At 44.7% G+C, this 25,754-nt stretch overlaps 1 protein-coding gene across 1 annotated transcript in view; it reads left to right on the top strand.

The window, feature by feature from the left end:
• The window catches only part of CDH4 (cadherin 4), a 468,294-nt gene that overhangs the window by 431,164 nt on the left and 11,376 nt on the right, over window positions 1–25,754 (top strand). Inside the window, exons 9-11 of the mRNA XM_072879088.1 lie at window positions 13,551–13,736; window positions 19,112–19,365; window positions 22,869–23,011. Coding sequence (XP_072735189.1) covers window positions 13,551–13,736; window positions 19,112–19,365; window positions 22,869–23,011 — 583 coding nt within the window. The remainder of the gene's footprint in view (window positions 1–13,550; window positions 13,737–19,111; window positions 19,366–22,868; window positions 23,012–25,754) is intronic.

Below are 25,754 nucleotides of genomic sequence, written 5' to 3'. Positions count from 1 at the left end.
CAACGAGGTGTGACACAGCCAGGTGCCACTGACAAAATCTCCGTAGTCAAAGGAAACATCTACAGAGAAATACCCTTCCTACTGTGCGATGTGCTGTGATGGAAATCACCCTGGTCTCCCCCACCTGATACGTGCGTGTGGATAGACACCATTCCCATAATCTCTGGTGTGTCAGTCAAGCTAACATTTCAAGGAGAAATCAGACATTAATGCTCCCATATCTCACATCTCTACCCACACCAGCATTTCTTTTCTAAAATTTATCTGTCTGTAGGATTTCTCTCAAATGTGAATGATTTTTTCTAGATTATGTGCCTCTTTCTGCTTTTGGATACATATTAAATACCCTAATTCTCCTCCTGAGCCCAGACCTGGCCTTGGAGGGCACAATTTAGTTGCTTGAGTGTGGACACCCAGCACCATCCGGGGGGTCCCTGGTTAGGCAGGATGTCCACACAGCCCTGGCAGGTACATCTCCACGTCTGCCAGATGTCCCAGGCAAATACCCATTTGTAGTGGAATATTTCATTATCTTAAAAGTACACAGCATCTCAGGCACTGATGCGAGGCTGAGAAATTTAAATACATTTTGTAACTCCATTATTGCAAGGCACTGAAATAAATCCCCTTCTGAAGTTGGCTAACTTCCTTGGGTCGGCAGGTTTTTAATTCTTCAATATTCTGTTGCCTTAAAAACAGTTGCTTCCAAGGGATGTCATTTTAAGAGGATATATATCTGGAATTTCATTAAGCACATTTCACTTATGAAATCTTTAGTGACATACTGGGGGGGGGGGGGGCGGGTTGGAGGAGATTTAGCAAAGGATTTGGTAGTGCTGTGAGTTTTCTCTTATCAAATATTTCTAACTGTCCAGGATGTCTTCACGCTTCCCAGTTGTAGAAGAAAGGGTCAGAACACAGAGAACAGCCAGAGTTAAAATCAGAGAGGGCGGTGAAAACGTTTCACATAGTTTTTTTGAGCATGGTAGAGTTTTTCAAACTGTTCAGCTTAGTGCAATAATGTGTTTTAATTGCCAGAAAATAACAAAGAATAAATAAAAACGTTTTCCTTCCTAAGTTTACAAGTATGTAGTGACTCCCTCTTTTCTTTGACCCAATATCCTCCCATTTCTCCCTGCATTTCTCTTCTCTGCTGCATGCACTTTGACTTTCCTGTTGTAAACAAAATTTCAGCTAGAAGCCTCTTTCTCATGGCAAGTCTGATGAATTACGCAGCATTTAATTTAGTCTTCATTCCGTGTTCTGAATTACTGTAAGCAGGCGGGCATGCGTTTTTCTGTAATGCCAGATTTTGATCTAGTTGAGGATGTCCCTGCTCATTGCAGGGGCTTGGACTAGATGACCTTTAAAGGACCACTTCCAAACCCAAACTATTCTATGAGTCTCTGACTTTAGGGACTCCATCGGACGGTGAGCTCGGAAGGGCAGGTTTCCTCTGCCTGCTCCAGGGCAGTGCTGCAGCTGAACCGGCTGGGTTTGCCTGCAAACCGGAGGGGCTCTTCAGCAACCCCTGGAACACTGAGACGCGTCCCCCGCTCCTGATTCCCTTCCCGTAGAAACCCCAGCACAGGGGAGCAGGTGGGGGGCACACAAATCTCCCTGTGGGTGGAAGCTCTCACCCCACTGACAGGTATTGCCGTTACATTTAACGCAGCAGTAAGGACATTAAAAAATTGGCCATCGTGGCACCAGCTCAGAAAATCACGTCTTTAAACCACAGTAGCAGCACTTTTACAATAAAACACGTTTCAGTGCCTTTCTCTTACAAGGATGCTCTGTCAAGTCAGGAACCCTGTTTATGAGCAGACCTTGTGGGTTTTCCAGCACCTGATTGTGGTGTTCAAACCTAGTCATTAAAAAAAATAAATAAATCCCCCTGTGTGCTAATTCTGAGACTAATCTGGAAACAACAGAGATTTCAATTGCAGTGCAGAGGAGGTTTGAGCTGGAGTCAGCATGCAGACTGGCTGAGCTGTGCTATGCAGGAAACTTGTTAAAAATCTCAATACCAGGATTATAGTGTACATAAAAAATTCAGTTTCGGTACTCTTAAAATTCTCCCTTTCCCAAATATCCATCTTCAGATCCCAAAGGCACATGAGCAGCTTTTATATTCCTTAAAATCTGAAAAAATTAAATTAAAAACTCATTATGAGAAGTGGGCAGTTAATAAGAAAATCCTAAACCAGACTTATCAGCTTAAGGACCTTCTTTATGAAACTTTATTACAGGTGCTCGAATTGAAACATCCTCTTCTATACACATTTTACCAAGAAATACGGAGTCAGACCTGTGGAGTAGGTTTTGCTCACTTAGGGGCTGAACTCTGTCACACAACTTTTGTTGGTCAGGTGTCGTGGTTTAACCCCAGTCGGCAACCAAGCCCCACCCAGCCGCTCGCTCACCCTCCCCCCCGGTGGGATGGGGGAGGGAGTCGGAAGGGCAAAAGTAAGAAAACTCGTGGGCTGAGATAAGAACAGTTTAATAATGGAAGTAAAATAATAATAAATAAATAAATAAATAAATAGGAATGGAATGGAAAACAACAAAAAGAGAGAGAAACAAAACCCAGGGGAAAAAAACCAAGCGATGCAAGCGCTCACCACCCACCAACCGATGCCCAGCCCATCCCCGAGCAGTGATCGCTGCTCCCTGGGCAACTCCCTCAGTTTCTATACTGAGCATGACGCCCTATGGTATGGAATAGCCCTTTGGCCAGTTTGGATCAACTGTCCTGGCTGTGCCCCCTCCCAGCGTCTTGTGCACCCGGCAGAGCATGGGGAGCTGAAAAGTCCTTGACCAGTGTAAGCACTGCTCAGCAACAACTAAAACATCAGCGTGTTATCAACAGTATTCTCATCCTAAATCCAAAACGCAGCCCTATAGCAGCTACTAGGAGGAAAATTAACTCTGTGCCAGCTGAAACCGGGACAGTATCCACCTCTTATTCCATGCCATCTACGTCACACCCAGGTCCCAGACTTTCCAATACATTCCAGTTAATCTCCACCACCTTTCCTGTCTTTTGATATATATATATACACACAGGTATCATTCCCTTAGTCTAGGGACCATGCGTCTAAAATGTCCTTTGAGTTCATTTAGTCCATGACTTTGGGTTCCATCTGTCATAAGTCTTTCAGGGCAGGAGAGATGGTGTGTGGTGTTGGATCGTTGCAGGCTGGAGTCAGTTCTGGTTCCATTGCCACTGTGCTTGTCCAGTTCTATCATTGCTGTGCTTTGCTCAGTTTCATCAAAATTAGTTCTTCATGAATCTGGGTGATTTTTACTGTAATACTGTTGATATGGCATATAACGACCATAGTAGTGACGACATACGGTATTATATAGCAATTAACATCCTACAATTCAAATCATTGGCTATATTCACCCAAAATTAAAAGCCTTTGAGGTACACATCAGACTTCCCCATCTTTCTGCCTCACCCACCAAGTGCACCCAGGTTCTTGTACAAAAGCAATCTCAGGAATGGGTTTTCCTTTTCCCGAGGCAGGACTAACCCACATTGTCTTCCCCAGCATATCTTTTATGTGTGCTACAGGGACTTTATCCCCTTCTACAGTATGTAAAAGTTTCGATTGGGCAGGGCCAGCTCGATTGGCAGATCCCCTGGTATTGACTAACCAGGTGGCCTTTGCTAAATGTATATCCCAATTTTTGATTGTCCCACCACCCATTGCTCTCAGTGTAGTCTTTAACAGTTCATTATATCGTTTGATTTTCCCAGAGGCTGGTGCATGACAGGGGATGTGATATACCCACTCAGTGCCATGCTCTTTGGCCCAGGTGTCTGTGAGGTTGTTTCACAAATGAGTCCTGTTGTCTGACTCAGTTCTTTCTGGGGTGCCATGTTGCCACAGGACTTGCTTTTCAAGGCCCAGGATAGAGTTCCAGGCAGTGGCATGGGACACAGGATATGTTACCAGCTAGCCGGTGGTTGCTTCCACCATTGTAAGCACGTAGCCCTTGCCTTGGTGGGTTTGTGGGAGTGTGATATCAAATCTGCCAGGCCTCCCCATATTTATATTTCAGCCATCATCCTCCGTACCAGAGAGGCTTTAACTGCTTGGCTTGCTTGATTGCAGGGCATGTTTCACATTCATGGATAACCTGTGCAATAGTGTCCATGGCCAAGTCCACCCCTCGATCACAAGCCCATCTATATGTTGCATCTCTTCCTTGATGGCCTGAGGTGTCATGGGCCCACCGAGCTATAAATAATTCACCCTTATGTTGCCAGTCCAGATCCACCTGAGCCACTTCAATCTGAGTAGCCTGATCCATTTGCTGGTTGTTTTGATGTTCTTCAGCGGCCCGACTCTTGGGTACGTGAGCATCTGCGTCACATACTTTCACAACCAGGTTCTCTACCTGAGCAGCAATATCTCGCCATAATTCAGCAGCCCCGGTGGGTTTACCTCTGCGCTGCCAGTTGCTCTCCTTCCACTGTTGTAGTCACCTGCACAGGGCATTTGCCACCATCCATGAGTCAGTATAGAGGTAAAGTACTGGCCGTTTTTCTCGTTCAGCAATACCTAAAGCCAGCTGGATGGCTTTCACCTCTGCAAATTGACTCAATTCACCTTCTCCTTCAGCAGTTTCTGCGACTTGTCATGTAGGACTCCACACAGCAGCTTTCCGCCTTCAATGTTTTTCTACAATAGTTTTCCTACAATAGGACCCATCAGTGAACAGGGCATATTGCTTCTCATTTTCTGGTAGTTTATTATACAGTGGCACCTCTTCAGCACGCATCACCTCCTCCTCTGGCGATATTCAGAAATCTTTGCCTTCTGGCCAGTCCATAATAATTTCCAAGATTCGTGGGCGATTGGAGTTTCCTATTCGAGCCCATTGTGTGATCAGTGCAACCCACTTACTCCACGTAGCACCAGTTGCACGATGTGTAGAGGGGACCCTCCCTTTGAACATCCAGCCCAGCACCGGCAGTCGGGGTGCCAGGAGGAGCTGTGCTTCAGTACCAACCACTTCTGAAGCAGCTCGAACCCCTTCATATGCTGCCAGTATCTCTTTCTCAGTTGGAGTATAGCGGGCCTCGGATCCTCTGTATCCCCGACTCCAGATCCCTAAGGGTCGACCTCGAGTCTCCCCTGGTGCTTTCTGCCAGAGGCTCCAGGTAGGGCCATTCTCCCCAGCTGCAGTGTAGAGCACATTTTTTACATCTTGCCCTGCCCGGACTGGCCCAAGGGCTACTGCATGAACTGTCTCCCGTTTAATTTGTTCAAAGGCTTGTCGTTGCTCAGGGCCCCATTTGAAATCATTCTTCTTCCAGGTCACTTGATAGAGAGGGCTTACGATCAGACTGTAATTTGGAATATGCATTCCCCAAAAATCCACAACGCTCAAGAAAGCTTGTGTTTCCTTTTTGCTAGTTGGTGGGGACATAGGTGCTATCTTGTTGATCACGTCCGTTGGAGTCTGACGATGTCCATCTTGCCATTTTATTCCTAAAAACTGGATCTCCTGTGCAGGTCCATTGACCTTACTTTGTTTTATGGCAAAACCAGCATAAAACTTTGTTTTATGGCAAAACCAGCGAGCGGCTGCGTGGTGCTTAGTTGCCAGCTGGGGCTAAACCACGACAAGAAGGATTTGGACTATTTTCTTTCCTTTCTCAAAAACTTCTTCTGCTGTATTGCCCCATACGACCATGTCATCAATGTATTGCAGGTGTTCCAGGGCTTCACCTGTTCCAGCGCAGTCTGGGAGAAGGGCTCTACCTGGAGCCTTTGGCACACGTAAATCAGGAAAAATATGTTTTCAAAGTTTTCTTCAAAACAGCACAGTTATTTGCTACTTCGCACTTTGAAGAAAGAGAAGGAAATGTAAGGCTTGACATTCCGAGAAATGAATTAATTTCACCCTCTGTTAAGGAAGATGGTTATTTTAGAGAGTAAGGGCGAGCAACCTAGTCTGCACGTTGGAAGCTCTCCTCCTGCCACGCTGGGTGAGACGTTGGACGCCAGCACTGCTTTGGCAATTCAGGAAGGTCAACGTATCGAACCGCTGTTGGCCTTTGAGACAGTGGAGCTTTACAACCGGTTGTTCTTCTGGCCTGTTTTTCCCCAAACTGTACAAACCTTTTCAGGTTCCTCAGTTGAAGCCAATGTGGTGCAGAGCCTGGGAAAGAGCCAGCTCATCCCCAGTGCATGGTTCTCTGCCCGCCTTCCCCTCTGGGAGCTTTTCCATCTCGGTAGCTCAGTGGGGATCACAGGGCTACATGGCAATGAACTGGGGATGTCGATAGACTAATCCAGGCTGACCTAATGGATTTATCAAGTAGCACATGAATTAATGATGTTCTCAGGATCCTGCCCTAACGCAAGCAGCAGAGGTCAGGACACAGCTCCAGCGCCAGTTCTGCAACTGCATTGGGAGACATGGGCAAGTCACTTAGCCTTTAGTTCTGCGGCTGAAGGGAAGCATAGGGCTGTCAACCGTTGTAAAGCAATGATGTATCTGTGCAAGAATGTTTTATTATATAAATGTATGTATATATATATATATATTTTTTTTTTTTAAGAATGAGGCTTTGTAGGCATTTCCAGCTGTTTTAAAATCTATGCCTCTATTTAAAAGATAGCATTACTAATTACACCTGACAATCAAATAGTCTGCAGAAAGGTATCAGCTACCTTTTCCTGCTGTTCATTCTGTAGGCAAGAAACAAAGGTATGTTAGACAAGAGAGCAAATGAAATGTTCAAAGGATTCTTCTCTAAAACTGGAAAATAAAAGGCTGTGCTATCAGATCAGAATTTTAACATACACTGTTTCCACTGGCTCCCAAGATAAAATCTTTTATTGTTGAGTATAACCATTGTTAAAGGTCACTGTTGCAAAGGCTACATCATTTAGATGAGATCCCATTTTGGATAAATTCACAATTTTTCTTCCTAACAAGGAGATAGTATCAGGATTTGAATGTACAAGAGTGCCGGGTTACAGATTAAAGGCTTTTGTGTTCTGGACACCACACTATGCCAGATTTCATGAGTTTCAGTGAGACGTGCAAGTCCCCAAAGTCAAGTAGGTTGATTAAAGTGGTTCTTTATAGCCTTTGAAATACAGATAAAAGTACAACTTTCCTACACGGGGTTAATGTAGAATTTTTTTTCCTTGACAAGGCTATATGCCTTTCCAAGGACATAATTTTAATCTCTTTTTAAACCATTCATATGAACATTGTAAAAAGCTCCTTTGTGTTGTAATGCATTTTTATAAAATATCTAAATTTCTATGCAAACTTCGAACTTTGTTTCATAAGATATATTTATCTGGAAATGGTTATCTTGCAGCAGAATAGTGTCTTGTGTCATTTCTGTGGCATCTTTTCATACTGTCACAAGAATGTAACATCTGATAATGAAAAAAAATTAGTGCTCATTGTCAGACATGCAAACTTTTTTTTTAATATCCTTTTACTATTACGTGCTCTTGTCTCTGAACTCCTGGCAAGTACTCTAAGAGTCTTTGAACCAAGGTGAAACCTGCGCGTTCCTTCCTCACACCAGAGAGTCTGAAATGAGGGGGTTTTCTTCTGCTGCTTCTGAAAGAAAGGACATTGCTTTCTTCTCCTCTGTTCTGCTTTGTCTTCATATTCAAAGAGTAAATCTTGTAATTTAATCCCAAACTAGTCATTACTTGAGATTTGGAAAAAGTAACACCAGTAAAGACAAAGTATAAAGCCAGTGGCTGCCGTCAGCTGCAGGAACACGATGGATGTTGTCTGCACTCCATCATAAGATGAGCTTTAGAAGTGCAAAAGTTTAGGGCTTGCTGTTGTTTTTCAAACTCATCTGGCAGAAGTGAAACCAGCACACTGAGACCACACTGGACATTGCTCATCGTTCCTTGTAGAACCTCCCAATAAACAAGTGGGTGGTCTGACTCCACCACACCGTGCATAGAGCTGTGAGAGCTCCTTTGCAGGCAGGTGAGGCATTTTAGAATAGGATAGGATAGGATAGGATAGGATAGGATAGGATAGAATAGAATAGAATAGAATAGAATAGAATAGAATAGAATAGAATAGAATAGAATAGAATAGAATAGAATAGAACAGAACCGAACCAGACTATTTCAAGTGGAAGGGACCTACAACGATCATCTAGTCCAACTACTTGACCAATTCAGGGCTGACCAAGTTCAAACATGTTATTAAGGGCATTGTCCAAATTCCTCTTAAACACTGACAGGCTTGGGGCATCAACCACCTCTCTAGGAAGCCTGTTCCAATGTTTGACCACCCTCTCGGTAAAGAAATGCTTCCTAATGTCCAGTCTAAACCTCCCCTGGCACAGCTTTGAACCATTCCCACACATCCTATCAATGGATACCAGGGACAAACCACTGAAGATAAAAGCAGAACTTCCAAAGCATCCTTTACAAGTTAGTGAGCTAATTGTCATGCACTTCGCTCGGCTGGGCAAGGCTGACTCCTGCCCGGCCGCGGTGAGCCAGTGCCTGCAGCCTGAGCAATTCATTTCTGAACGAGCACCGTGACAGCTGGGCCTCATACCAGTGGAGCAAAACTGCGAGCTGGCAAGAGTGCGTTGGGCTTTATAGATAACGTTAGGGGAAGCATTTGCCACATGGCATATAACTAGTCTGAAGTATGCTATGCATACGTGGATTGACTGCGGAGTAGATCCAAGTGAACTTGAAGTTGAAGCAGGGACGCTGCAGTGCAGGGGATGTTGTGGGCACGAGCCTGAAAAACCAACAGCAAAGAGGCTTATGTAGGGATTGCTGGCTGGTGTAATGCAGAGCAGGGGTGCCGTGGGCTGCCTCAGGAAAAAGCGAGGACGTTGGTACTCAGAGGATCGTCATTTGAGACCACACCAGAGTGAGTAGTTCTTTAATAAAACGTGATTAAGAAATGAGCATCTCAAAATCTGATTTGCATGCAAAATATCGTTGACTTTATGGAGGTTTTGTGGAGATTCGAGTGAGCTTGTGGTCTCTGCTGCACAACGGCACCGGTGGAGCAAGAACCTGGAGGTCTCTGACTGTCACAGAAGCTGGTGCCCAAGTCTGACCCATATGCTGTAGAGCAGGTAGGATAACTTGCAGACCTAGTACAGTCATCTGTACAGCAAACAATATTGGAAATTAAAGGTCAGAGAATTGATAGTAAGGCTTAAGAAAACAGCAATTAGGCTGCTAGGAAGAAAAGCTAAATTACCAGTAGTAGGAGTAGGGGGGAAAAAAAAAGAATTATTGATCTAAATATCAAGTTGGCAGATACACAGAGTACAATCTAGAGGTTTTTTACACCTCTGGGCTTATTCAACCCTCACAATAAAAAATGCAGGCCTATAAAGATGGAATAAGAAGCAATCAATTAGGATGACATTTGCTTGTTTCCACGCTGCAGCTGGGCAGGCACATCACAATTAATGATTAATAGGAGATTTTCGTCTTTTTTTTCCCATTTTACACAGATTGCTGCAACCAGACCGCAGTTGTTTATTAATTTGCCTGCTATTCAAGCGTCTTTGTTAAATATTGTGCGGAAAAGGTAAACAGTTGGCTCACATGCCAGCACTTGGTTGGGAGTATGCCCTTAAGCATGGAGGGGCTGTAGGTTGGTATTCAGGCTGGGTGCCTGCTCACACAGTTTGCGTGGGCAAACGCAGCCGTGTGCTGCGTTCCCCGGCTGCACGTCATATCCAGATCTTGCTGCGTAACAGGGTGGCCTGGCAGCAGAAAGCGGTGAGAGGTGGGACACCCCACGCCACGTGCACACGTGTGCTCACTCACTCTCCTTTTGGTTTCTCTCACCCTAGGGGACCTAGAGAGAAGATGCAGCGCTTTGCAGCAGTTGTAGCTGTCAGGGGGAGGGCTCAGAGTCTAATAAGAGGACTAAGATGCCCTTATTCTTCTAAGTTAATCCATAGCTATAGGTCATAAAATACTCTATTTCTCTAGGCAATTCAGCCCTTATAAACTACTTCTGCCTGTAACAAATGTTGCGTCATCATTAGCAAATCTTGGAGACAACACAAAAATCTTTCCTGCAGACATTCAAGTGAACAAGTCATTGCTTTCACAGCTTTTTAGCAAAACCAGCTAGAAAAAAGCAAGAATATCGGAAAAAAGGAATTCCCTTTAGAAGGAAGCCTGAATAATTACCTTTATATTCATCCATCTCGATTCCACACCTCCCTATGAGTGGCTGCAGTGAGCTAATTGGTTTTACTCTGCTGTGCATGGCTTCACCGCCCAGACTCCAGATTTATTGCACAAAGTCAAGTCATTGTGTGAATTCATCATTTGCCCCCACATCAATCCCTTTCTCCTCCAGAGTGATATTTGTCCGCATGTTTATATGCTGTCAGGTACCAAGTGAGACAAAAGACAAACTCTGGGATTAACCAATTTTAGTATAATCTGATGCAACCTGAAAATCAGAATGAATTATTACCTGTTCAACAAGACGTGACTTCACACAGGCCAGCTCTAGAGGAATGAGAGAAGGACTTTTGCCAGCACAGGCTTTTATGGGAGGGGAAGAAAAAAGACCCTACAGAATTTAAGGATTTAAGAACATGCCAGGTTCAGAACAAATCCTTATCTCAGAAGGGAAGCGGAGGGTGTAACAATCAGCCCTAGAAATCCTTGTGAATGGTCTTTAAAAAAGCACTCTGGAAATTAAGGACTTCAAATGCAACAATTGAAAGTGAAGCTAAATGAATTACAGGGGAATATGAGTAAATGCTACAAGTATAGGTCAAGCACTGCTTTATCAATCTTATGTTTACTTCAGGAGCTCCTCCGATGCCCATTGTTTTACCTTGTTTGAATAGATATGCTTCTCTTTATTTGAAAATCAATTGTAATCTTATGAAAGAGAACTTACAGCACAGGGAATGCTGCAAAGCAGCACAGTGAAAGATGGCATTGTTCATTATCCTAAATTACTCCAGGGTAGGGAGGGAATGACATTAAAGAAGTGTGGGTAGCTTTGAGCTGCCATCCTTCCTTTAGCAGATGTAATTTAATGTCATTACTTAATTTTATTAAAGGTAAAGACAATTGTGGACAGTACGCATTGCAGCATTTATTTATAATAATGATAGCGGGGAGTTAGAAAGCGGAAAGACAGGCTCTGGTTTGGATTCCCAGTAGCTGCTCATCTGTAGCTGGTGGAAGTTGTTCTGTTCTTCATGGTGTGTCTCTCCAAGATTTGCTTCTTAACCTGAATAGCTTTGGATGGCTCCTTTGATTCCTATGTTTGTACTCTGTTCTCATCAGAAAAATATTGGGCTTCATAAGCGTAATAGACTATATCCACCCTTAATGCTGCATAGGACTGATCATTCCCTACCTATACCTAATATGTATCAACAACAACTGGATGAACTCCTGGATTGCTCAGTATATGCAGAGTATTGTGATTTTTGTCCTAATGGAAAAGCTTTATAGACTGTTACGATCTTCTTCCAGGCTTTATATTGAGATGTGCTTGTGTATTTCTAATTTTTTATATACCTCATATTTTAAAAATATGTCTTGTAGTAAACTTTATCACTACGGGCCAAAAACGGATGTTGTGACGGCTTTTGCAGAAGCTGCTGTAAAATCTGTTGGCGATTGTGTGGGATTTTTCCATGTCACCCAAACTCATTGGCAGCACCTGGGTTATGATCTGCTAAAGGTGTTCAGTGGCCTGTAGGACTGGCCCTCTTAAATGTCTTCAATACAACTGGTGGCTTGCTCTTGATGAGTTAATTCTGTTTAGTTCTGCAAGGCACGAGCCTGGTAGTAACAGTTGAAAAAATGTGGTCCTAGGTCAAAGATTTGAGGTGGCTGCACAAAGTCCTTAACTCCTTTGAAATTACAATATGATACCTTGATGTTAGCAGTGCAGCCATCTCCTAAAAGAGACTGCGGGCTCATCAGCTTGTCATTGCTGGCATGCCATACGACATTAATTTAATGTAATGGGCGATAACTAGTGTGGATTTAGTAAGAGACGATCCTGCTTAACTAATCTCCTTGAGTTCTTTTGAGCAGGTTTCAGACAAGGTTCATAATAGGAGTGTACATATGACATAATCTAATGGATTTTTCAAGAAGCTTTTGATAAATTTCCATATGATATTTCCCCTGCTTAAGCTGTGTGCCGCAGACATTCCAAATTGGGCAAGAGAATGGGTAAAAAACAAGTAAAATCACGGGAAATAAAGAGAAAAGAAGAGCTGTAGCATGTACTGGAACGAGAATTATCCCGCAGCTTCCCACTGTTCTTCCCCACCACTCAGCATGGCTGGAAAGAGATGCCATCTGCATTCACTAATGAAAACTTGTTTAGGACAGGTGCATAACAGAAAACAGGGCAAAATGCCATTCAGGATACCGCTAAAGGGCAAATTTAAATTTACATTAACATAAGGCAGATTGAATATTTTTGCTGTCAATGGTGGAGGAATATATACTAAATATAAGCGCACGTAACTGAAAGACTCCAATGGATGGGTATGGGTTAGGAGTGGAAAGGGACTCTCGTGCTAACAAAGGCATGATTTATTATCATTTACATAACCTGGCATTTGTGCACACCAAAGGCCAGATTTTCAGAAGTGCTCTGCTCCTGCAGTTTGGGGCCAGGATTTCAGTTGCAGACTCAGAGCCAGCCGCTCCCATCGTTTCCCCAGTGTTTAATTTGCCATATGTCAATCAGAGTGTTGATTTGCAAGGGCTGCTAATAGGCGATGCTGAAAGATGAGGACAGTTGAAAATTTCGGAATGTGTCTTACTGGCAGCTTTTGAGCCCCAAACACTGGAAGTGTTCACAGGCCAGGATCCCTGATCAGCCGTATGATAAATCAAGGACTGGAAAGCAGAAAAGAATGCAGCTAATGCATCAGGATATGCCTGAACTGGACATGCTCCATGAAAATCAGTGCTAAATGAGAGAATTAAGCACCAGGAAAGGCTGTGGCAAAATCACAAGAAACACTTTAAATAATGAGACAAAAATCAAATCAAGGGCAAGAAAGAAAGAAAATGAAGTCACTGAAGAAGCAATAAAATGCCATCACTGAAACCTGAGAGAGGCAAAATACCTCAGGTTAAAGGGACAGAGTCATCCTAAAAACTGCACATTTTAGTCTGCCTTTTTTACCTGGTGTTGCCAGTTAACTCTCTGATTGCTGTAACTGAACGAGAATATCAGGAACATTTTTTGTTCATTTACTTCAAGCATTTGCTGAAACTTGGGCAGTGGCTGGGTGGTAGCGGGTTTGTTCTCCTTTGGGCTGAGAGGTGAGACTAGACTTTGGAAGGTTTGGAGAAATATTCAGAGAAAAAAATAGGAAAAGCGGAAGTGAGAAAGGGATGTGTTGCTCATAACATATAACCCCGTGGTCCTCTTCGTGGGACTGATTTCCCGGTCAGTGTGTTGATGTAGAGGAGAGGAGAGGTAGCCGTGAGGACCAACAGAAAGCTCCCACCATGACCGCTCCTGTCGTTTCTTTGCAGTATTCAGGAGAAGTTCCTGAGAACAGAGTGGAGATTGTGGTGGCAAATCTGACGGTGATGGACCGGGACCAGCCTCACTCCCCCAACTGGAATGCCATCTACCGCATTATCAGCGGAGACCCCTCCGGCCATTTCACCATCCGGACAGACCCTGTCACCAACGAAGGCATGGTAACCGTCGTGAAGGTAAGGGGGAAGCCAAAGCAAATCCATGTTTGTCACCCTTTCAGCTTCCTAAGGCCACAAGTTTTGCCAGAAGCCTACACTTATTTCATGCCTTCTCTACCTGGGAATGTGAGTGCTCGAATCTGTTGTTTCCCATCTCTCTGTGCAGAAGTCCTGAATACCTTTACTTCAAGCATATGCCACTGGTTCTGGGTTTCCCAGCTCAACCTAGCCCACCGTAAGCTTTCATAAACTCTTACCTGCTGAAGGCTCTTCCCAGCATCCGAGCCTGACCTCCGCATCCTGCTCCTCCTTAGCTTCTTGAGCGCTGTAAGAGGGAATGGTGTCTGGGCTGTGCAGCCCTGCCCTGCCTGGCAGGTTGGGGCAGAGGCTGCACCTTCTCCTTTTTGACGCAGAAAACTCCTCATTAGCTGTGAATCGGAGGTAGCGTTTCACTGCAGGGGATCAGTCAAGTGATCCTCTGTGAAAGCAGGGAGTGCAGGAGAGATTTCAGGAGTTAATTTCCTGGTAACAGAAGGAAAGGAGAGGTTTTCTTCTGATTGAGTTGCTTAGCAGAAAAAAGTTGGAGACATTTTCTTTTTCCTAGTATCAAGCAATAAACACACAGTGTGGGCCAGATCCTCAGCTCAGAATAGCCGCACTCAGGTGAAAGCCACTCCCCAGGTGAGATCAGCAGAGGCTCTTGTTCAAAGACTCCGATAAATTAGACTGTAAATATCCATCGTCCCTTCTTTCCTCCATCCGTTGCCTTCAGCGTTAGAAGATCTGGAACCCTCAAGGTGTCTGCAGCAAGCACCAAATTCTGTTTCCCTCCTTGCCTCCAAAGAACATGACTTTATTTTTGTTTGAGCGTTCGCTTCCCATTCAGTTACTGAGGCCAGCAGCCCAGGCAGTGAATGCTTCTGCAGTCATTACACACAGTCAGAACATAACCGGATCCATTCAGCATTCACGGAATCTCTTCCCAGATAAGATGCCTATGGATGCTCCCTCTGACTACCAAAAAAGTGAAGGCGTCACGAATAGGCTCCCATGATCTGTAGCTTGCAGGACACGCACTGTGCACTGCACCTGGAAAGGACGATACATGTGGTGGACAAAGCCTCCATCTTTTGATAAGTCTGCCCTTCTCTAACAAAAAGCTTTAATCAACAACTTAGGATGAAACACTAATGTTTAAAGAGCAACATGATTTAAGAATAGCTCTGTGTTGAAAAAAAAAGCCCCGCTCCCTTGTAGCTAATAAGTTGCAGTCATTCTTAATACTTACAGTTTGGATATTAGGAAAAATGTGACATCAGTGAAATGCCAGTGAGGTTACGCTGGTAGGAACGTGTGAGCTTGTGAGCTTGTCCTGTTCTCTGACCCTTGGGCTATGTGTGTGTGTCTGCAGATGCCACTTTGCTGAAACTGTAAGGGAGACATCATCTTACCTGCTAGATGGTATTTCAGCAGGGTCCTTTTATTTATTGCTCTGTAATGATGGTAGACAGCCTTATCTGGTGCAACGTTACAAAACCTCTTCAAGCTTAGCAGTAGTTCTAGACATATGCATATATGGATGCATATATGTACATAAGTGTACATGTATCCGTATGTATATATTTTCTGCTTAAACAGAAAATGTTGAACAAAGTAAAATGCAACAATTTAACTTCTGTTGACATCAGCAGCCAGTCTGAAATCAAAATGCCAACATTTTCACTGCGAGCAGGGGACAACCCCTTATTCTTAATCTAGTAGAGTGTCATGCCTGTAGTTTAAAGGCACATCAAAGTGAACAACAGGGGATTTACATGATCATCACTGCTACACAAGGACTTCTGCATAATGAACCATCCCTTATTCAGAACTTGCAGGCAAAAAGCAGAGCAGATTTGTCAAGACACCATTGATGCTGGTGTTGACTTTCCACTTTTCTGTAACCCACAGTGATCACAATGCAAAGACCACATGAAAATCCTATCTTGTCAAGCTGAGCTCAAAGCTTGAAATTGCATTGAATGTCTTCACTATATAACCTCACCTGATCCTCCTGGGTGCCCAGAGTTTCTTACCCTTATCAAGCCGGGAGGCTTTTTGGTGTATTTTCAGCAAGGAGAATGAGTGAAATTGCTTGTGATTAAATTTTCATGGTGAAGAAGGGAAGACTCTTAGGATTCCACCTTCTTCTTTGAAATATTTTGTTCTCTGTTAATAAGTGAATATGCTTAAAGGTTTGGGGGACGTATGCACGTCAGACTGGGTGACCGGTTAGAGCTTGTTCTTCGTGGTGTGGGAGCAGTCTTGCTGGTTTGATCCCTGGTGTAGGTTGAAAAATTAAGGTAAAAAATTAAGTCAAGTAACGAACCTTTTATTTACAGACCCTACATGGCTGGATTTTCCTGTGGCTCTTTGAAGCTGCTTATACATAACTCCCCACTGCTTCAAGCAAAGGGGTTTGCATTTGGGCTACAGCAGTCACAGAAACAGCGCAGAGAAGGGCATTCTGTGAAGAATCCCGCCCCTCCACCAGCAGTTCGGGGGCCAGAAATGGAGGGCCAGAAATGCTTCCAAACCAAGAAGCCCTTTGGAGTTCAGATGATGCTCATGGGGGCCATTTTGCAGCCGCTGTCAACAAAACCCCATCTGCAGCTCCAGTCCAATTGCCAAAAGTGTAACATTTCCTTTTTCTGTTCATCCCTTTCCAAACCATTTCTATGACCGTGCAAGACCCTAATCTTCAAAGAAAGCCTTGATCAAGGGGAGAGAGAAACTCCCCACTCAGATGAGACACCGCAGAGCCTGGAGACAATCTCCAAGAGCAGAAGTGGCTGCCCTGTGCAGCCAGCTAAGTAAAATGTTACTGTAAACTCTGCATGGATCAGAGCTGTGGATTTATAATGGAGATGCTTACGAAGCTTCTGTTATTATTTGCCTCAACAGTAACATAAGGCAAATTTGTTCTCTTCAGTTAAAGTACCTTGAGAAAAGGAGGAGACATGGCAAGCCCTCAGCTTCTCTGCTGCATCCCGGTTGGAGAGGCTAGTGCAGGAGGAGGATGTGCAGCATCTGCAGGGGGATGTTTCAGAGCCATTTGTGCCAGATCGGACACCGGACATCCAACAAGGGGTATCTGCAGAGGTGCTGCTACTTTTTAATTTCATGTCACATCCTTCTTGGACATGAAATTAAAAAGTAGGTGACAGTCCAGCACCTCCTTGTCCCAGATGTAGCGGCTCTGTGGGCTTTTGCTCCTGCTGTTGGCCTGACCAATATGCAGCATTTTCAGTGAGATGTGTGGAGATGGAAGGGGTTAGCACAGTGTGAAGAACACAGTGTGCTCTGTGCACTGTTATCCTCAGAGGGAGGTGATTTTAGGGAGCAGAGGTATGAACTGTCCTGGTAGAAATTGCTTATTATGGTGTGGAAGAAGTTCTGCTTAGGGCTGGACCATGTCTGGCTGCAAGGGACTCCGGTCCCACCGGGGACAATAGCACAAACACTGCTGTGAAGGCACAGGCTCTTGATTTTACCTTTTTTTTTTCAACGTAACATGTAAAATGGAACTCAGATGAGCACAGAAGAGAAGGAGGCAGATCGGCGCTCTCTTGCAGACTGAAGCGTGGTGGACACTGTGCCACCATGTGCCAGCACGTGGCACTGATGCCTCCAGAACCAGTCTGTGTTACTGGGTGATCCCGGTCCAGCCCCGCTCCCTGCACGGCTTTTCTGCAGCAGGGAGCTGTTTTGTTGTTCCCAGAAGAGAGGGGAAAGAAGCTGAGTGAGCAGCTCTACATTTTGGGGGGGAAAAACCCACTCCCTTGCATCAGGCCACATCCTAGCAGATACATGTGTGGTCCATGTGTCCTGTGCATCGTCGGGCAGGGAGCCCAGTGGTTTCCCTCGTCAGTCCCAGCTGGAGCTGCTCAAATCGCCTCCCCCAGCTCCGGTTGAGCCCCTGCAGGGAGGGAGGTGCAGACTGGCTGTGGGCAAGGTTAGCAAACAGGCCAGCACAAAGGAAAAAAAAATGAAGACTGGAGGAATATAAATTAGAGGGGTGTGAAAAGAAATTGAGGAAATGTATTAGTCAAATTGTTTCAAGGCCTTGAATAGTGCTTAAATGGGAACTTCTACCATGCGCCTTTTTTGAATGCGGTACAAGTCCGTGAGTCAGTGCTGGTGGGTGTACTGGGAATCTTTATGCTTCCTTTTATTTATTAAATGTTGGCCCTGCCTGTCAGGAAACCATTTAGCAATAGGAACATTTGCACTTCAATCGAATAGAGATTCCACTGTTTTACCTTTTGCCCCTGAAATTTGTTTCTCTCATGTAGCCTCCTATGATTTGATTTCTCTCCTGACAATACTGGCTTTTAAACAGAACACGGAAGCCAAATCTTGCTGATGTAAATCAGTACAGCTCTACCGAAGTCAATCTAACCGTGGTATTTTACACCACGAGAGTACACTTTGCAGACTCAGCGCTGGAGAAGGTATTAGGGAGAATGGTTACGCGTCTAAATTCATAAATTACAGTAAAGCATTTTTTAACAAGCAGAGGTGTGATCCTGCATAACTCAAGCCTCCCTGGCAGATGATTAGTGACTTCCCTCATAATAATTAGTGGGATGGTTTAGAAATTATTATGATACTGCGGTTCAGTCAGTTGTGCCAGCAAAGGCTTTTCACTGTTTCTGGCTCCTAAGACACACCGTCTTTATGTGCATGTTGAAAAGAGATCTGTGGCCACCCAGCAGCATAATGCATCCGTGGGAGCGTGCAAGGCACCCTCAGGAGACCACAAGGCGTCTTGCTGGAGGACGAGAGGTCCCACTGGAAGGACCGCCTGATTAACCCGACCAGGCGTTGTTCCTTGCAGCTCCACCTTGGCTTATAAACTCACTTAAGAGGAAAAATGAAGAGCACTTCAGGCCCATGAGTCCGCATAGACTGTCCTAGTTACGTAGTCAGCAGCCTTAAATGCTAATAGCACTGTTAAGTACCTGTCCAGTCCCTCTTAACAGGCTCCGCCTGTTGCATTTAGAGCAGCCCTTGGTGGATTTGTTCATTCAATGCTCAGCTAACGCACGCGGGTTCTTTTATGGAAACCACTTAGCATTGGAACAAAACACAGGGCAAATCCTCCCTGCTGTTTGCAATTTTTACTTTGTGGGGGTTTTTTTAACTATTTGACCCTCCAAATACTGGAAGGCCAAATCCTCCACTGGATTGAAGCTGATCTGGATTTACACCTTCAAAAGAACTGAGCTCGGGAGGAAACAAGATGAGGCAATGACTTTGATATCGTCTGCCTTCTAAATCTTGCAGCTTTCAGCCAGAAGGTAAAATTTATTCTGTGCTTGGCTCTATACTTGCTTGTTTGTTTGTTTTAGGCAGTCGATTACGAGATGAACAGAGCTTTCATGCTGACAGTGATGGTGTCAAACCAAGCTCCCCTGGCCAGTGGCATCCAGATGTCCTTCCAGTCGACAGCAGGAGTCACCATTTCAGTCACAGATGTCAACGAAGCACCGTATTTCCCAACAAACCACAAGTTAATCAGGCTGGAGGAAGGGGTGCCTACGGGGACAGTCCTGACGATGTTTTCAGCGGTGGATCCTGATCGCTTCATGCAGCAGGCAGTAAGGTGGGAGACCAGGCAGCCAAGTGAGCTTGTGTACAGGAGGGGGATTTCAGCTGCAGAAGTTTGGGGAGCAAAGCAGCTGAAAGCTAATTTACAAACTAACGATGTGATATGAGTAGAATGCTTGGCAGGGACTGGCACCGTCAGTCGAGAGCTTGCAGAGTATCCTGCAAGCTTGTAAACTCGCAATCCTCCCCACTCCAGGTAAGCCAAGCTCTGAGCAGCTGGGTCCAGGAGGGCAGACAGAGTTGGATCCCATGTTACCGGCGTGCAGAGGGGCAGTTTGCAGCTTCAAATGCAAGCAGTCGATAGCAAGGGGTCCCTGTGTTGTTACAAAGACAGAGGTCAGGGCTGCACTGTACTAAGTGTTTTGTCTCTGCCTTGTCAAGGATGCTTTGACCTATGTCGTTCATGCACTTTATAAACACAGAGGTTTAGAACAAGGCAGCTTTGTTATTTCTGTTTTACAGGGGAGGAAACTGAGGCACAGAAAGGGCTAGGGCTAGATTTCCAAAGGGAATGACTGGGATTTTTAATCACGTCTTGTGTTGCTTCCAGAGGATTTAGGTTCAACCTGGCTTAAAAAGCACAGTGCGAGAGGAGCTCTCAGCCCCTTCAGAGCAAGGCTCGCTTGGTTACAAACAGCTGCTGAACAGGCTTTTAAGATGTTGTTGAAAATTGCCCGAGCAGTCAAACACCCATGTACATGCCGTGGGCATTTGATTTTTATCTGACTAATGCCAGTCCATATAAAGCACCCCAGCAGCTCTTGTCTGCGCTGTAGTCAGCCAGATTTGTTCTGACCTTCCCTTTCCATTCAGACCCACTGCTAAACCTAACCTCCCCGTTAGCTGCTTTCCCTATGAATGGGATTCAGCTGGCAAAATTTTAGCCTTCTAAAAGTCAAATGTTTGATCTAAGCAACTTAAGATCGGATTTAATCCATGCTGCAACCGGGAGGATGTCAAAACACTCACTGTATTTTGTCCCACCCAGGCAGACTGGGGATTGAATCCACGGTGCAGGACCCCAGCTCGCACGCCTTCGCACCGGGAAATACATTGGCAGAAAAGTGTGTGTGAAAATGAGAGTCCCAGTGACACCTTTCACAAGTATTTCAGCCTCTGTCTCTGCAGACAGGAAATGCATTTCCTGCTCTTGGATACTTCCACATCCACAGAATTTTGTTTCCTTTTTACTCCCAGTCTGTAAGGACTGCAGTATTTTTGGCAAAACCTGAGTATACGATGTGACCACAGCCAAGGCCACTTAAACTTACATCAGTTGTGACATTTCGTGTCGGGAAGAGTTTGAAGTATTTCACCTGGCACAGAGCTGTCTGGTCTAGAAAATGATAGTTTATTCACTGCCACATCTTGTTGTCTTTAGACAGGTATTGCGACTTTTGAGGAGCGAGACCATCCTAACCAACAAGCCAGTTTTTCTTATATTCTTTTTGAAATATTGGCCTTTGAAGGGTCTTTATTTTCCTGACGTCTGTACCAAGGCTGGTTTTCACAGGAGAGAACAGCTCATTTTTGATTGAATACTCCCTGTAACTTGGAGGTGGATGATCTGTAATCCAAACAAGCATCTGCCGTTTCTGGGAGAAGGACCGGCTCTGCTGAGCCGTTCCTGTCATCGCACAGTGCATGTGCAGCGTCTTGTAAGACTTTCTGTGAATATGAACAGCCAACTACTTCAGTTGTTTTTTCCTAGGGCTTCCAGGACACACATTTTGTGTATCCACCAGCACTTCATTTCCAAACCCAAGTACAATCTCTCTTACCCCCTTTTCATCAGGACAGCTGAATGCCAAGGCTTTGCAAGAAGCAGCGGGGCATTGTTGGGGTCCTGTCTTTGTGAGCTATGGAAAGGATATTTCATTTTTTCTTCACAGTTGGCATTGGTGAGTTAGGAAAAAAGATACCCAAAAAGCTAAGCCTACAGATCCATGATAAGCACTTCACAGAGAGCTGGTCCAGCTGCTGGAGCCTTGCATACAGTTTTCAGTCTCTCTCTAAATAGTCTCTGATGAAATAGAGTTTTTACAAATAGAAGATAAGGAAGCAGGAGCATCTCCAGTAAGGCACAACTTGGCATGGTCAATGTCACACCTCAAGTTATCCTCATTAGCCACAGACATATTCACAAAGCCAGCTTTGAAACTGGATCCCTGGTCATTTAGCAGAGAAAGGGCAGGAGACTCACAGCAGTCATATTAAAAAGAAATGAAAACATCCCAAAGAGTCTAGCTCCATGAAATGTAATTCTTTCCTTTGGCAGGGGCTTGTGCAGCTGTGTGTTGCTTTCCTGCTCACATAGATTGACTCAGCTCAAGTTTCACTTTGAGTTTCAGCTTCAAACAGCCCATTTCTGGAAAGGGATATTCACCAGAAGCCAGAAATTCTGCCGCCTGCATATCTAACTACAAAAAAAATTATATAAAACTATCAGCAGGTCTGAGTTACCCATGAAATAAGCTCAGCTTTTGTTTGCTTATTTCAGTAATTTATATTTTGGCCATTTATTAGTTTCCAGTTTAGGTAATAAGGGTCTATCTGCACTCAAACTGTACAAAACTGAGAGGTAGAAATCAAAAGCAACAAATAAAATAAAACCAAGAAAACAAGCGAGTGAGAAAGGTAAACAGAACATGTTGATCTGGAGAACATGGAAGAAGTTTGACCAAAACAAACCATGCTCATAGCTGGCTGCATAGGACATGAACAGACCTGGGCTGTGAGTTGACTGAGTAGCTGGGAGGCGAGTCTGCCGTTGGGTCCTTCCAGCCTGGGGCACGCTGGGGACTGCCAAGGGGACCCTGCTGTCGCTGCTCTCTTCGAATCTCCCACGTGCATAGGATCATCTTACCTGCTATTTCAAGGACATACAAAAATGTTTCAGGAGAGCAGACCTGAAACTGCTTCACCCTTGGGTCCACGCCTTAATACAGCTGTGAGTTCCTATTATAGTGTTCCCAAGGCAATTGCTGCTGAAGATCTGATTCTGATACAAAAGCGTGGCCTGAAAACTGCCGTTCTTCCAATGTGGTATTTCCCAAACTGTTGTTTATTAGCGATGGGCAGAAAACAAGAATATCCATGGCTTTAGAACAAGAGCTATTTTAGGAAGGGCAACATTAAGAGGAGGAGAGAGCAGGAATCTATCCTCTAATTCAGACATACGAATGCAGTGGTCATTGCAGACCCCATTTCTCCTTGGCTGCAGAGACCTCAGGCTATGTCCACTCCCAGCAGCAGGAAGCTGGCATGTAAGTGGCACTTAGTGGAAAGAAAAACCTTTAAAATGAAAGAAATAGAAAAATTGAATAATTGTAGGGGTCAAAAACCAGATACTCAATTAGCGTTTTGTTTGTCAACAAAACCAGTTATCCAAAGGTCCTTTGAATCATGGGTCAGGAGTCCAGAAAAAACCTTATTTCAAGCAATATTAAGGATATGTCAGTGAAAAGACTACCATGTATTTATTTCCTTTCTCTGTAGATACTCTAAGCTGTCAGATCCTGCAAACTGGCTGAACATTAATGCCACAAATGGTCAGATCACTACTGCTGCTGTCCTTGATCGAGAGTCAGACTACATTAAGAATAATGTCTACGAGGCCACATTCTTGGCGGCTGACAACGGTGAGCCCAGGCTTCACATTGTTCATGCTTCAATAAGACTCTAATGTGATGCATTAAGAGAAATGATGCCCTGACAGAGTTGTCAGTATAAGTTATCTTTTTCCCAGGTTTTTATGGTCAAAAATGTGAAAGTGGGACGGGAAATTGCTGGAGTAAATTAAATGTGCACAGTATACGGAGAGTGTTATTAAGGGAAAGGGAGGGCAAATGGAAAATCGATTTGGGGAGTTCAGTGTAGTGGTGTAGCCTGAACTTAAAAAAAATATCAAAGGGATGTGCTCTCCAAGGGCTGCTGAACACACCAGTCCTGGTAATCGTCCCAAAGGCGCTGATCAGAGCGTTCATCAGAGGAAGCCTTCCATCAGGAAACCAGAAATAATTGTAGGGGATGGCAGGAGGGTATTAAAAATAAACCAGTCCATTGAACTGCTGTGGCTTTCATGAAAGGTGTCTGTCTGTCTGTCATCGGAGCTAATCTCTCTCTGTCTGCTACCGTTTCCGAAATGGCCAGCCATCATCAGACCGTCTGGATGCTGGTGTACTTCATTATCAAAGTCGCTGAGGCCAGTACAGATGTTCTCAGGGAGAAGTCCTGTTAAGGCTTCCTCTTCTCTACTCATTAAAGATCACACAGCACTATTGGTCAAATTAGCACTGTGAACCTCTGCGCTGGCCTCCCTCAAGGGCAAGCAGTTCATTGCTGCCGCCCTGGATTTCTCTTCCTAATTCTGATTAGGAGGAGTTGATGACTTTTTTGCTAATCATACCTAGATGTGGCCATGTTGTTATTTCACTCTTCAGTTCCTCCAGTTGGAAAAGGCTCTGTGGAGGGCGCAGTGGCTTCCCTGGGCAAGGAGAGGGCCTTCCTCCCTCTCTCCCACCCTCACCTTCCCCCTGCAGGGTGCTGAGCACTCACATCAAACCAGAGCCAAGCTTCAGCACCAAAATTAAGTCTAGGCTTGGCTGTGAGCACCTAAGTATATGGCTCATGCTCTATAGGTGCTTTCAGGACAGCGTTTGTGTTAGGTCTTGTCATCCCACAAGCTGAAGGGTGCCATGCCCATCATGAGCAGATACGATGGTCCTTGCAGGGCTAATGAAAACTTACTTGCTCTGGGGTTTCAGGCTTCACTTCAGTCATTGCATCCTGGGTCACAGGGGCAAGGCAAACTCATGAAAGTGTTTCCATGCTGAGTAGCAGTGCCAAGAAGCAAATTTTGCTCCTTCTTTGTGCCATCAATGGTAGAACTGGTGTGGTCCCACAGCCCCATTCTCAGCTTCCCCTCTGTGAAGGCAGCCAGGGCAGTGAAATCCAAAATAGTCTCAAGGTGATCTAGAAGCATTCATCTGCAAGAGCCGCAGGGCAAAACAGGTCAAATGAGTTGGCCAGGGCTATTCACAAAAGCAGTGGTAGAGCTTGAACCCATCAAACTAATCCTCACCATCTGACCTTGCAGATCCCGGGCACTTAGTACAATGTGATTTGGAGTTAACCCCCTTCCTTGGCTTCAGTGCTGATGCTGCAGTGCATCAGCACCTCCACATCCATCATTCAGCAGCTCAGAAAGTGAGGATGTAGATAAGTCTCTTTATTCTGAAAAATTAATCTATCACTGGTATATTGCAGCCATTAAAATGCACATAAAGCAACACCTTATTTAAAATTCTGTCTAGAGTGCTTAGGATAACAGCTAAAGTTTCATCTAGGCTAATAGACTCTTTCCACATTTCTCCCAAGTTCCAGGTTCTCCGGCATCACATACTCATCAAAGAAGGGCTTTGGATCAGGCGTTGGGGATTTTTCTTTCTTTCTTGAAGAAGCAGCAGCATCTTGTTTCCTTGAAGTTCTTTTTGCTGTTTTCAGTATATGATAAAGAAGAAGTTTAGCCAATTACTCCTTGGACATGCTCTCTTTCTCTCCCTGGGCTACAGTGCAGAGACATTCACTTTAAGAAAAGTCTTGGCTGCAATGTAAAGGGGGGAAAAGAGGAATCCTAATCAACAGCCTGGTTTCCCAGGAGAGAGAGGCTCTTGGATCACACTGTGTCTACACGAGTGTGGAGCCTGGCAGTGTTTGAACCCTTCAGCCAATTTCAGCCAAGCTCACAGGGAAGCTGAGAACTCAAATATGTTCCAACTGGTTTCATAAAATAAGGAGCTGAGTAGGGGAGAGAGACTCTGTAGCTGAAGGAAGCAGGGTCCCACCCCTTCCTCAATATCAGAGCACCCCATGGGAACTCACCTTTGGGGCCCAATCCTGTAGGAAACCAGGCTGCATTAGTGGCCCTGCATGCAGGTGCCTGCACACAATGGCAAGAAGATGCCGGTTAGCCACAGGCACAGTTTACTTAATTTCTGCCGTGATTTGTCAGGACAGTGGCCCAAGTTCCTTAGAAGTTTTTGCACAAGCAGAATAGGAATGACTCCTGCTTGCAGCCGAACATGAAAGCCAGTCGGCTTGTACCTTGCTCCAGGAGTGCTGACACTGGCACTGTGAAAAAGGCAATGATGGGGAATTCAACAGTTAAATGTGGATGTAGCAGTCGTATATTCCTCTTTCTTTTGAAATACTGTCATTAGTATTTCAATCTTAATTTCAGGGAGTGGACCAACTTCTCCACTGGAGTCAGTGGTGCTATGGTAGTCCTCATCTCTTGAGTATAAAGTCCAATAACTACTTTGTAGTACATCAATACCTGCTCCATCCAGTCCTTGCTCTCTCCACATAAGACAGCTGAAATAA

Source organism: Ciconia boyciana, chromosome 14 (assembly GCF_034638445.1).
Source record: "Ciconia boyciana chromosome 14, ASM3463844v1, whole genome shotgun sequence".
Taxonomy (NCBI): domain Eukaryota; kingdom Metazoa; phylum Chordata; class Aves; order Ciconiiformes; family Ciconiidae; genus Ciconia; species Ciconia boyciana.
The sequence above is the reverse complement of the archived record's forward strand: the minus strand, read 5'-3'. Positions and strand labels throughout refer to the sequence as shown.